The sequence below is a fragment of the Schistocerca gregaria genome, chromosome 2 (genome assembly GCF_023897955.1).
Source record: "Schistocerca gregaria isolate iqSchGreg1 chromosome 2, iqSchGreg1.2, whole genome shotgun sequence".
NCBI lineage: Eukaryota > Metazoa > Arthropoda > Insecta > Orthoptera > Acrididae > Schistocerca > Schistocerca gregaria.
This window is the reverse complement of record NC_064921.1, coordinates 1000303705-1000316387: the sequence shown is the minus strand read 5'-3', so window position 1 is coordinate 1000316387 and position 12683 is coordinate 1000303705. Positions and strand designations below refer to the sequence as shown.

Sequence of the window (12683 nt, the reverse complement as noted above, 5' to 3'; positions counted from 1 at the left end):
CCTTTGTAGTGAGAACAGTGTGTCAAGGGCGTGAGCTTCTCTGTTTGGGTATGTATCCTTTTGATCATACCGCTTTGTTGACCAACGCATTTCCTGCTGAGCCAATACAGCGTTCAGTACATTTTGCGGCTTCCAGTGTCAGTTTGGTAATTTTTCAATGACCACTGACACCACAGGTGGAAAATAATACTTCTGTGTAATGTTATACCAACACCGACCGACAACATGCAACAGGAATTGAACTGAAAGTGAAAGTTTCAGTAAGGGTGTGAATTTCCACTTCCCGGCTCCTTCTATGGAATCAATGATGTTCTTTCGGAACTGACTCAAAGAATCTAAAAGTTATTCTGTGTGATCTAAACACGGCACTTACCAAGGATTACATTTGTATTGTTCTGATGAAGGCCACCTACAACAGGAACTTAAATGTTGACTCAAAGTTTTACAGTAATTGATACGGAAAATTATTTTACGAAATAAAAGTATTGTTAGTTACATTTTTACTTTTGTCTACTAGTCATGTAAATGTAACATTCTTATGTAATTTTACGTTAAATTATAAATATGATGATGGCAGTAGCTGAAAGGTCGTAATAAATCCAAAGTATGAATCACTAATCTTGACGGCAGTATTCATAAGAATTCACAACCGTAGCGAACTCATTCAGGAAGTTAATTGTCTTTATTAAGAAATTTACTGAAGTTGACAATGGCCAAGGAAACCTTTCTTCGCACATGTTATAAGCTTTCACGTCTGACTTTCGCTGGCAAATCAAAGGGCTAGTCGGTGAATTTGAACAGATGAATTGTTCAAATGTGAAGTATTGCTGGCAGTGAGGGTCAGTGACCAAACTAATTTTAAGTCAATGTTCACGTATATTTTTCAACGGCTATACCGGTTCAGTGCTTAGTGGTTATCAACATCTTGTGAATAACTCGTAGTCTGTATTAGTCCTCCAGTAGGAGCCTCTTAGAAATGTTGATTCCTAGCATGCATTGACGAAGTCGTTGGCTAACAAGTGTTTAGGGGCAGGGTCCTTCGGTCCAGCTGAACCGATTATTGACTGGTGTGGACCATTTTCAGCGATTCATGGACTTCTTGTTCCCAAACAACGAAAGATTTTGTATGGATGACAGTGCGCCATGTCGCTGGGGCTACAATCATTGTTTACGACTGGTCTGAAGAATATTCTGGACAGTTCGAGGGAATGATTGGCCACCCAGATCGCCTGACAGGAATCCCACCTAACAATTGCGGGAGGTAACCGAGAGGTTAGTTGAAGCACAAATCATGTACCGGCAACACTTTCCCAATTAAGGACGACTATAAAGGCAGCATGGCCCATTATTTCTACAGGGGCTTCCTACGACTAGTTGAGTCCATGCGACCTCGAGATGGTACACTACGCTGGGCAAAAGAGGTCCGACACGATATTAGGAGGTACCGCATAACTTTTGTCACCTCAGCATACATCACTTTTGATTCCTGAACCCTATTTATCTCTGTATCCATACTAGACTAAAATAGATTCACAGTGGCGCGGGTATCGGCGATATGTGCTCTGTGTCTTGTTTATGAATTCACATGTTCCATTCACTCACGGTAGTTCCTGCTAAAAACTGTACCACCCACTTTGAAATCAGTACAGCTCGCATTTACTTTTTCGGCAGTGTTATTTGTACGTAAACAGTGCTACACTACTGTGTGGATAGATTCGCTGATGAAGATTTGACAGGTATGCACCTTGTGTATGGGTTCACTCAGTGCAAGGATACACGGCTGTTCCCGAAGCGATGACAGGGTGGCCGCCGTATCACATTGTACATGCCCTGTTCGAAGGTTGTTGCACTAGCCTTTGTTACGTCTTTACAGTTTGACAACTAAATTTGGCTTAAGTATTACGAAGATACACCGGGGTTATTTCGTTCAAGGGGATGATGCGCCGGAAGTAGAAGTGTTACATCAGAGTGCTAACACCTCACACAGTCAAGGTCTTTTTGCCTTCAGTGTGTGCTACTCTGCGTCGCCGCATCTAGTTGCAGTAACGGTGTTTTCTGTTACATTATTGACAGGACAATATAACAAACTATCTGTAATTTTGACAAATTATTTCCATAGTTAAACTTTACAGCCTCACAAATCACGTTCTACCATGCACAATAACGACAAATTTTAAAATTTTATTGTTTTTTACTTGGATAAGAACAAAGGCAACGCGGCGTGTATACCAGTAAATATTGCTGGCTCTACCCAAAAAGGTATGATTCTTTCGAAATTTCTGCACATGGATCTATTTGGCGCCGTAGATTTGGAGCTATGTCCGCTTAGTCAATTTATTTGTTTAACTCATGTTTTACTGCGAAATCCTAGAGAACCAGTATTCTTGATTTCGTTTGGATGGACCGTAATACAGAAGGGAAAAGCCAGGTGCTTCATGGTCCGAGAAAGATATGGAACAAGGAGTAAAAAGCGTAACAGGCTGCGCCTCTCGATAAAGTGCTAGGAGCGCGCTGCATGGTTTCGCGAAGTGCGTGTGGGTACAAAAGGACGAGAAAGGTTTCCTTGTGGCAAATGCTTGTTGTTTGGACACTGAAACACTCTAGGCGATATAGCCTCTCGACTGGATGAAATGGCCCGACCATTTTTATATATTTTTTGTAACTGCATCCTTTTAGGAGGAGGACTCCGAGACGACGTCCGTTTACTATCTTGACGAAAAAAAAAAGACGAGAAGAACACCTACAGCCGTCCTTATGATTTTCCTTTATTTTGTCGCTACCAGTTTCAACGCTTCATTGCGTTATCTTCAGGCTGTTTTTGATGCGGTACAGGTGGATATGATCCCCAAGCATAACACATCAGTTGCCAGCATTGCTGGATACGCAGGCAAAATGTCAGCACCCCAACCACCGAAATAAAGGTAATTATGCTAACAAGTCAAATAAATCGTCATGACTTATTATTACTCTACAAGTATCTAGTGGAGCCCATGCGTCCCCTATACGAAATTCCGAGAAAATGTCCCTGCCCCTCTGAAAGTTCAATGTAGAGGTCGCTGCAGGCCTCATACTATTTGATGTATTGGCTAGATTCGACAGGCCGGCGCAAGCGTCCTTAGATAATAACCATTTCTCAAGCGGCAACACAATAAATATTCAAAGTCCTCGTCGGTACCACCTCCAAATGCAACATTGTGTGAACTGGTTCTGCAGAGTGCCACCACAGCAATGGATATTTGAGGAAGATTGCTTCTGGTGAGTGAAACTAGGTAATATTACAAAATGACCGGTATATTTGAAACGGCAATAAAAACTAAACGAGCAGCGATAGAAATACACCGTTTGTTGCAATATGCTTGGGACAACAGTACATTTTCAGGCGGACAAACTTTCGAAATTACAGTAGTTACAATTTTCAACAACAGATGGCGCTGCAAGTGATGTGAAAGATATAGAAGACAACGCAGTCTGTGGGTGCGCCATTCTGTACGTCGTCTTTCTGCTGTGAGCGTGTGCTGTTCACAACGTGCAAGTGTGCTGTGGACAACATGGTTTATTCCTTAGAACAGAGGATTTTTCTGGTGTTGGAATTCCACCGCCTAGAACACAGTGTTGTTGCAACAAGACGAAGTTTTCAACGGAGGTTTAATGTAACCAAAGGACCGAAAAGCGATACAATAAAGGATCTGTTTGAAAAATTTCAACGGACTGGGAATGTGACGGATGAACGTGCTGGAAAGGTAGGGCGACCGCGTACGGCAACCACAGAGGGCAACGCGCAGCTAGTGCAGCAGATGATCCACCAGCGGCCTCGGGTTTCCGTTCGCCGTGTTGCAGCTGTGGTCCAAATGACGCCTACGTCCACGTATCGTCTCATGCGCCAGAGTTTACACCTCTATACACCTCTATCCATACAAAATTCAAACGCGGCAACCACTCAGCGCCGCTACCATTGCTGCACGAGAGACATTCGCTAACGATATAGTGCACAGGATTGATGACGGCGATATGCATGTGGGCAGCATTTGGTTTACTGACGAAGCGTATTTTTACCTGGACGGCTTCGTCAATAAAGAGAACTGGCGCATATGGGGAACCGAAAAGCCCCATGTTGCAGTCCCATCGTCCCTGCATCCTCAAAAAGTACTGATCTGGGCCACCATTTTTTCCAAAGGAATCATTGGCCCATTTTTCAGATCCGAAACGATTACTGCATCACGCTATCTGGACATTCTTCGTGAATTTGTGGCGGTACAAACTGCCTTAGACGACACTGCGAACACCTCGTGGTTTATGCAAGATATTGCCCGGCCACATCGCACGGCCGACGTCTTTAATTTCCTGAATGAATATTTCGATGATCGTGAGATTGCTTTGGGCTATCCGAAACATACAGGAGGCGGCGTGGATTGGCCTCCCTATTCGCCAGACATGAACCCCTGTGACTTCTTTCTGTGGGGACACTTGAAAGACCAGGTGTACCGCCAGAATCCAGAAACAATTGAACAGCTGAAGCAGTACATCTCATCTGCATGTGAAGCCATTCCGCCATACACGTTGTCAAAGGTTTCGGGTAATTTCATTCAGAGACTACGCCATATTATTGCTACGCATGGTGGATATGTGGAAAATATCGTACTATAGAGTTTCCCAGACCGCAGCGCCATCTGTTGTTGACAATTGTAACTACTGTAATTTCGAAAGTTTGTCTGCCTGAAAATGTACTGTTGTCCCAAGCATATTGCAACAAACGGTGTATTTCTATCGCTGCTAGTTTAGTTTGTATTGCCGTTTCAAATATACCGAACATTTTTGAAACACCCTGTATCTATACAGGGTGTTACAAAAAGGTGCGGCCAAAGTTTCAGGAAACATTTCTCACACACAAAGAAAGAAAATATGTTATGGGGACATGTGTCCGGAAACGCTTACTTTCCATGTTAGAGCTCATTTTATTACTTCTCTTCAAATCACCTTAATCATGGAATGGAAACACACAGCAACAGAACGTACCAGCGTGACGTCAAACACTTTGTTACAGGAAACGTTGAAACTGTCCTCCGTTAGCGAGGATACACGCATCCACCCTCCGTCGTATGGAATCCCTGATGCGCTGATGCAGCCCTGGAGAATGGCGTATTGTATCACAGCCGTTCACAATACGATCACGACGAGTGTCTACATTTGGTACCGGGGTTGCGTAGACAAGAGCTTTCAAATGCTCCCATAAATGAAAGTCAAGAGGGTTGAGGTCAGGAGAGCGCCTCTACCAATCCAGCGGTCACCGAATCTGTTGTTGAGAAACGCACGAACACTTCGACTGAAATGTTCAGGAGCTTCATCGTGCATGAACCACATGTTGTGTCGTACTTGTAAAGGCACATGTTCTAGCAGCACAGGTAGAGTATCCCGTATGAAATCGTTATAACGTGCTCCATTGAGCATAGGTGGAAGAACATTGGGCCCAATCGAGACAGCACCAACAATACCTGCTCAAACGTTCACAGAAAATCTGTGTTGATGACGTGATTGCACAATTGCGTGCGGATTCTCGTCACCCCACACATGTTGATTGTGAAAATTTACAATTTGATCACGTTGGAATGAAGCCTCATCCGTAAAGATAACATTTGCACTGAAATGAGGATTGACATTGTTGGATGAACCATTGGCAGAAGTGTACCCGTGGAGGCCAATCAGCTGCTGATAGTGCCTGCACACGCTGTACATGGTACGGAAACAACTGGTTTTCCCGTAGCACTCTCCATACGGTGACGTGGTCAACGTTACCTTGTACAGCAGCAACTTCTCTGACGCTGACATTAGGGTTATTGTCAACTGCACAAAGAATTGCCTCATCCATTGCAGGTGTCCTCGTCGTTCTAGGTCTTCCCCAGTCACGAGTCATAGGCTGGAATGTTCCGTGCTCCCTAAGACGCCGTTCAATTGCTTCGAACGTCTTCCTGTCGGGACACCTTCGTTCTGGAAATCTGTCTCGATACAAACGTACCGCGCCACGGCTATTTCCCCGTGCTAATCCACACATCAAATGGGCATCTGCCAACTCCGCATTTGTAAACATTGCACTGACAGCAAAACCACGTTCGTGATGAACACTAACCTGTTGATGCTACGTACTGATGTGCTTGATGCTAGTACTGTAGAGCAATGAGTCGCATGTCAACACAAGCACCAAAGTCAACATTACCTTCCTTCAATTGGGCCAACTGGCGGTGAGTCGACGATGTACAGTACATACTAACGAAAATAAAATGAGCTCTAACATGGAAATTAAGCGTTTCCGGACACATGCCCACATAACTTCTTTTATTTGTTTGTGTGAGTGGAATGTTTCCTGTTTGTAACACCCTGTATATTAATTACACCATCGCTGCCCATCCACCCCGCACCCCCTGTCCACTACCTCGTAAGAGAAGATATTCCCGTATGGCTGGTATCCAGGGAGCAATGCACTTGATCTAGAAATGTGATCTGCCTCCTGATGAGGGAGTAAGGTTTCCACAACGCATCGTAAACAAAGAACTTGAAGATTAGTAATCGGTTTCATGGTACATGATATTTGATACAGACACGGAATCAGCCTCTCAGGCGCGTGTACCTGTACAAAACACGTAGGGCCTGTTGGAAGACACAGTGTGTAGGTAAGCTGGTGTGAGCTAGTAGCTCGAGCCCTGTCCCCGCCAGAGTGAGGAAGCTTATGTGGTTAGCAAGGCGGCGCGGCGAGGCAGCGCGGTGCGAGCCACCTGTTGCCGGCGTTACCTGGCACGAGGCGGGGGCCGTTGACGGCGGTGAGGGAGCCGCTGCCATACTTGACGTGGCACGGGTCGGCGTTGGTGGACACGACGGCGATCTCGTCGAGCTCGTGGCAGGAGGCGCCGGCGGCGGGCACGAGGCGCGTGCTGCTCGACGAGCCGGGCTCGGCCGCCGCCCCCGGGCCGCCCCCGCCGCTGCCGCCCCCGGCGCCGCCGCCCCCCGCCTGCTTGCGCCCGCGCAGCGACAGCACCAGGCGCTTGGCAGACGCCATCGCCCTACGCCATGTCTCCGAGCCCGAGGCCGCTGCCTTGGCGCCGTCGCCGACGCCGTCGCCGAAGCCGTCGCTCCTACGGACGCCGCCGTCGTCGCCACCCTCGAAGATCACAACGTCGACGCCGCCGAAACCACCGGCGTCCGACAGGGCCCGCCGGCGCAAGGCGCTCTGCCACAGCCCCCCCTCCACGAGCGCCTCGGACGAGATTTTGCTGGCGCGTCTTCCTCCCCGCCGCACGTGGGGATCGACTCTGCGCCGATCCTCTACCCCTGCACGAGTGAGCTCCGAAGCCTCCGACTTTCTCGCGGCACGTCACTAACGAAACAGAGCTCCCCGTACAGAACGTATCACCTCAAATATTCCACCACCCAAGTCTATCTCGTTTTGTTTGGAAGACGATCTGTTATACGCTCAGATATGTCTTAAATCAGTAACTTTTCGAGAAAATGCAATCCACAGAGTAGTAGCACACTTTGAATTCTAAGAAAGAGACCAACGTCAACATATACTGTCATCTAAGAGATATCGAAGCAACACAGCAACCTGTGACTCCAAACGAAGGTTTCAGGCCAGTCTTAGTCACGATATCTTCTTAAAATATACCCAAATGAATTCCTCACATCAAAATTGATAAGATTTTAATTAATACAAATCTGTTTCGCGGTAAGTTTTCTCATTGTCTTATTAAACACTCTGAAGCTTTTCTAGCAACACTCCGCATAAGAGTTTCTTCAAACGTTCTCCTTGTTAGTAACTTCTCTCATACGCAGGCTGTTGCACTCGGTGACATACAAAAGTAAAAGTACACTTTTAAACGAGAGAAGTACGCCGTAGTTTCCCTCTTAAACAACAGTTAACTATATCTCCACCACAATTCATTCGAATATGTCTAGAAAGGTTCTCAGAGCTATTCATATACTACTAGTACCGGAATACAGTATAAAGCTCTCCACAACGGCGCAAAATAATCCGCTTCGTCTTAAAACGATTCGTTTCTAACTGTAAATTAACCAGCTTACCAAACCCGTAAACATTTGAGCACCTCTGTTTCGATAATCACTAAATTATGTAGTAGTATATCTCGCACGTCCCTTCTAAAAATGTACTAACGACTGGTTTTCATCACAGGTTCTCTCTGCCTATTCTCCGTTTCTCCTTAAAGCTTCCATGTATCAGGACACATTTAGAATAACTTATTAATACCACCGAAAATTCACAAGTTTTTTTAAACAATTTCAGTTGGCACGTAACCACAGCTGCACTAACGGTGACAAATTAATTTGCGTATGTATTTAGGCAATCGACATAAGAATCACTGTCTGAATTAAATTCGTTTCTATGTGCGCATTTATTCTATGTGGCCCCGTAACTTTATTTGTAAACGGTAGAGCGACATGGATTTCAGAACAGATTATTAATTTTTACAAACATTATAAATTTTTTCATAAATAAATATAAATATTTTTTTTTGTTTTGATCAAGTATCTCATCAAAAATTTCATTCTATTTTCATCACAACGCCGTCACTGAAAATCGCATTCTTGGCACAAAGGTTTCAGAGGCTTCCATAGGTACTCAGAGAACTACCGGGAAACTACGTCAGTACAGAAGGGACAGCAACCTACGATGGCAACTGCGAGGCGCATACTGAACATCCTTTAAACGTACACATAAAACCTGTAAATTGTTCTAGTATATGAAATTTCTGTGCAATAACGAGGTCTAACACATTAAATATAGTTCTTCGTAAGGTCTATTAGAGATAACTAAATGTTAAGTTAAAGATATTTTCAGATGTCCCTAGTATTAAAGAGCTCTATCAGAAGAAAACGTAACTCAGCAAAACGCACTAATTGAAACTTAACCAGGGCTTAAATTTATCTTAAGGAAATGAGACGCAGTTCCTGGAAGACATTAATCTGGTGCAGTAGGAGAAAAGGAGTAAAACGGAATTCAGAAATCCGACAACACGTAACTTTTTCACGAAGCAGGAAATGTGACACGATTGATGAATTCCGAAATAAAAAGTTGACTTTGAATTTTGTACTAAGACAATCAACAGTTGTCTGACTTTGAAAAGCGACTGGCGTATTAAAGAGGAAAGCCACGGCAGACCAGAAACAACATTAAAACGGGCACGGTTAAGGATTCGATATTACAACCAACGAAAGGGTTAGAACTGCGGGAAATTTGCTGTCGCATAATTTTGGCGCCGTTGCAGAAGAGACTGATAAATGTCCAGGCATATTTCTGGTATACGGAGAGCATAGAGTGAACGAATTACGATAGTCCCAACAGCCTGCGTACACTACGAGATAGATTCTGGGCTAATACTCTAGACAGTAGCACAAGACACTAAGTGGAGGAACGGAGCGAGGGAGATGGAACTTTTCCACGTGGAACAGTAAACTTCTTCAAGTAGTAGAAGGGAAGTCAGTTGTGGAAATCGTGTCGATTGCTTTGTGGTAGACGCGCATAGTTCTACGGCGCTTTCCGCTAGTTCCTCTTCTGTTCCGCCGAAAGTTTCGTACCAAAAATGAAGAGTGAGTGTCAGAAGAAACAGTCTGCACAGTAGTTTCTATGGTTCGTACAGTTACAAGTCCTCTGTTTCGGGCTTTCGAACATACCCGAGAGAAGAGAACTGCACGGAAAGCAGTAAGCACGCGGGCACCGGCTGTGGAGCGGACACACTGCAGTCACACGCACAGAACGCAGCTGCGAACAGTGTCGTGGATATTGTGTGGCACCGTAGCCGATATTGTGGGTGTGCCGATCGGCGAGTCACTGGGCACCACGCAGAGATGGAATCGACTGTGGTTCATCCCTCGTAGACGACGTGGCAGGTGAGGATGTCCCCGTTAGAGATCTCCACTCTTCCTGACCTCAGCCGTCAAAGCTCACGTCTCTGGTTGTGTCCGCGCCTCGATGTGCCTTTGCGTCAACGGTCGGCCGCTACTTCTTAGCTAGCTGGCCGAATAACCTAAAGGAAATCTCGAAAGGTGAGCGGTCTGTGATACGGCAATGATGTCGATAGTGTCGAAATCACTGGCATAAAGAAACTACACCCCGCTATTTTAGGTGAATCTACGGGCGCCCGGAGGAACTTTTGTGCGCAGAGGTAAGGCGATCCGGTAGTATTGGTGTGCACGTCGGTCGGCCCGTCCTTCACGGCGAGCGCGGCGCCGGTGGCGGCGGCGGCAGCGACAGCAGCGGCGGCATCCCCGTCACCACCTCGCAAGACGTGACGCGACGACACGGCACGCGGCGGCGGCGGCGGCGCGGCGCGGGTGACGCACGACGAGCGTGCCGGAGACGAGACGAGACGAGAGGACAGGCCGTGGCGCGCGGGCGTGCTCGCGTGCTGCGGCGTTGCCGTGGGCGCGCTGCGCGCTGGCCGCTGAGTGCGCGGCGCGATCTGCGGCCCCGGCTGCGCTCGCAGCCGCTCGGCTGCCTCCGCCGCCGCCGCCGCCGCCGCCGCCGCCAGCTCCCCTGCTCCAGCGCCGGGGGCCCGCGCCGCGCCAAGCCGCGCAGCTACTACCCGTTCCGCGGACATCGCGCCGCCGCCGCCGCCGCTGCCCAGTCGATAACCGTTCGCCAGCTATCCGGGAGACGGGCAACCCGGCCGGGTCCAACCGCCGCCGCGCGGCCTCACTCGCTTGCCCGCTTTCCTTTCGGCCTTTGACCTTCGCTCGTTAGAGGAAGCGCCCGCTACACGATCACACTCCCCACTGCTTCAGGTAAGCAGTTCCGACGTTCGGGGTCTACGAGGTACAGCTGTCGTGCAGAACATTCGTGTGAGATATTTTTCCTTCCACTCAATAGTCCGTATCGAGACATCACTGACACCAAAACTGTTTGTTTATATAGTCTCACTAGCTGACTACCTGGCGTTGACAGGGTAGGCATTTATTACAGTCTTCTTTTACTGTATCTCTTCCTCCTCGTCTGACCATCTCTTCCTCCACGTATATTCTGTCCATCTTCTGCTGCACTTCTCTAATATCTTCTTTCCTACCCATTTACGCCCCTATAAGTTAATCGTATCCCACTCTAAGTCAGTCTCATCCTCCTCCTCGTCTCTCTCTGTCCATTTCCTCATCCTCTTCTCTCTATCAGTCTCGCATCCCATCTCATTGTCCGTCAAACCCCCTCCCCTCGGTCTGTTCATTTCCTCATCTCGTCCACCACCATTCTCGATCCATACAATCAAATTCCCTTTCTTTGACAATTTACTTCTCTCCCTCTCACTGGCCGCTGTGGCCGAGTGGTTCTGGGCGTTTCAGATCGGAACCACGCTGTTGCAGCTGTTGCAGGTTTGAGTCCTGCCTTGGGCATGGATGTGTCTGATGTCCTGAGGTTAATTAAGTTTAAGTAGTTCTATATCTAGATGACTGATGACCTCAGATTTTAAGTCCTATACTGCTTGGGCCATTTGAACCATTTAAACCTCCCCACTCTTTGTTCGCCACCTTCTCCCCCTCTTTTCTGTGACTGTCACCTACTTCCCCCTTTCTGTACATCTCTCCCTCCCCATCCATCCCCCCTACACATGTTCTCTCCCAGCATTATCGTCCCCATTCCTATAGCGAGTCCATCGTTCTTACCCCCAACACTATTTCCACATAGTAACTAATATGTGTAACACGTTTAATCGAAATCTACACTGCTGTTTCGGAGATTTTTTGCGCAAGACTCTAGCCACATATGCAGAAGTCACACATACACACCAGAAAAAAATTACAACCTTTTACAGGTTTCCAGACCACTGAAGCATGTATTATATCGTCGTTGAAAAATAAATACTACATAATAAATTTTCCCATTATCCGAATTTCAGTAAGTCTTGCCAACGCTGGAATAAAGACTTTTTAGTTCTTTACGATGTAAATGGAGCTCAAAGGTTCAAATGGTTCATATTGCTTTGAGCACTATGGGAATTATCTTCTGAGGTCATCAGTCCCCTAGAACGTAGAACTACGTAGACCTAACCAACCTAAGGACATCACCTACATCCATGTCCGAGGCAGGATTCGAACTTGCGACAATAGTGGCCACGCGGTTCCACACTGCAGCGCCTAGAACCACGCGGCCACTCCGGTCGGTGCTCAAAGGAAAATGGAGAAATTTAAAATAATGAGATAAATCCAAAGTAAGTACAAAAGAATCAAACACCTGCCTAACTGTAGCTCTTGATGCTCCTAGAAGTCGTCTACAGGCGTGATCGACGGCCAGTCCAGTGGCTGAAGCTGTCTGTCACTCTCAAAAACAAGTCTCCACTTCAAAAATTTTTCTTTAAAAAATTCAGTCTTGATAACATCACGTATGCTTCAAGAACATAGGTGACCGGTTTCGGTCATATATTTATTTATTTATTTATGCATTTATTTTACCTGGCAAGATTGGGGCCTTCAGGCCCTCTCTTACACCTAACCAGGCATACTCAGATTGAACGCGTTACAGTTTCTACAGAACATTAAGGACATATACCGTATTATGCAGTATTGTTGTTAAAGAAAAAAATAAGAGATTATAACAGTAGTGCAATGATAACAATAACAATAAAAAATAATTATAACAATCAAGGATAATAATAATAATAGTAATGACTATGTATATGAAAGTAAACATACTTTTC

General features: G+C 46.3%; 1 protein-coding gene across 1 annotated transcript in view; it reads right to left on the bottom strand.

Moving 5' to 3' along the window:
* LOC126336082 (potassium/sodium hyperpolarization-activated cyclic nucleotide-gated channel 1) overlaps positions 1-10601 on the bottom strand; it is a 1174950-nt gene extending 1164349 nt beyond the window's left edge. Inside the window, exons 1-3 of the mRNA XM_049999562.1 lie at positions 10438-10601; positions 7126-7349; positions 6781-6966 (exon numbers count right to left, since the gene is read on the bottom strand). Coding sequence (XP_049855519.1) covers positions 6781-6966; positions 7126-7349; positions 10438-10601 — 574 coding nt within the window. The remainder of the gene's footprint in view (positions 1-6780; positions 6967-7125; positions 7350-10437) is intronic.
* Positions 10602-12683: the final 2082 nt, after the last annotated feature.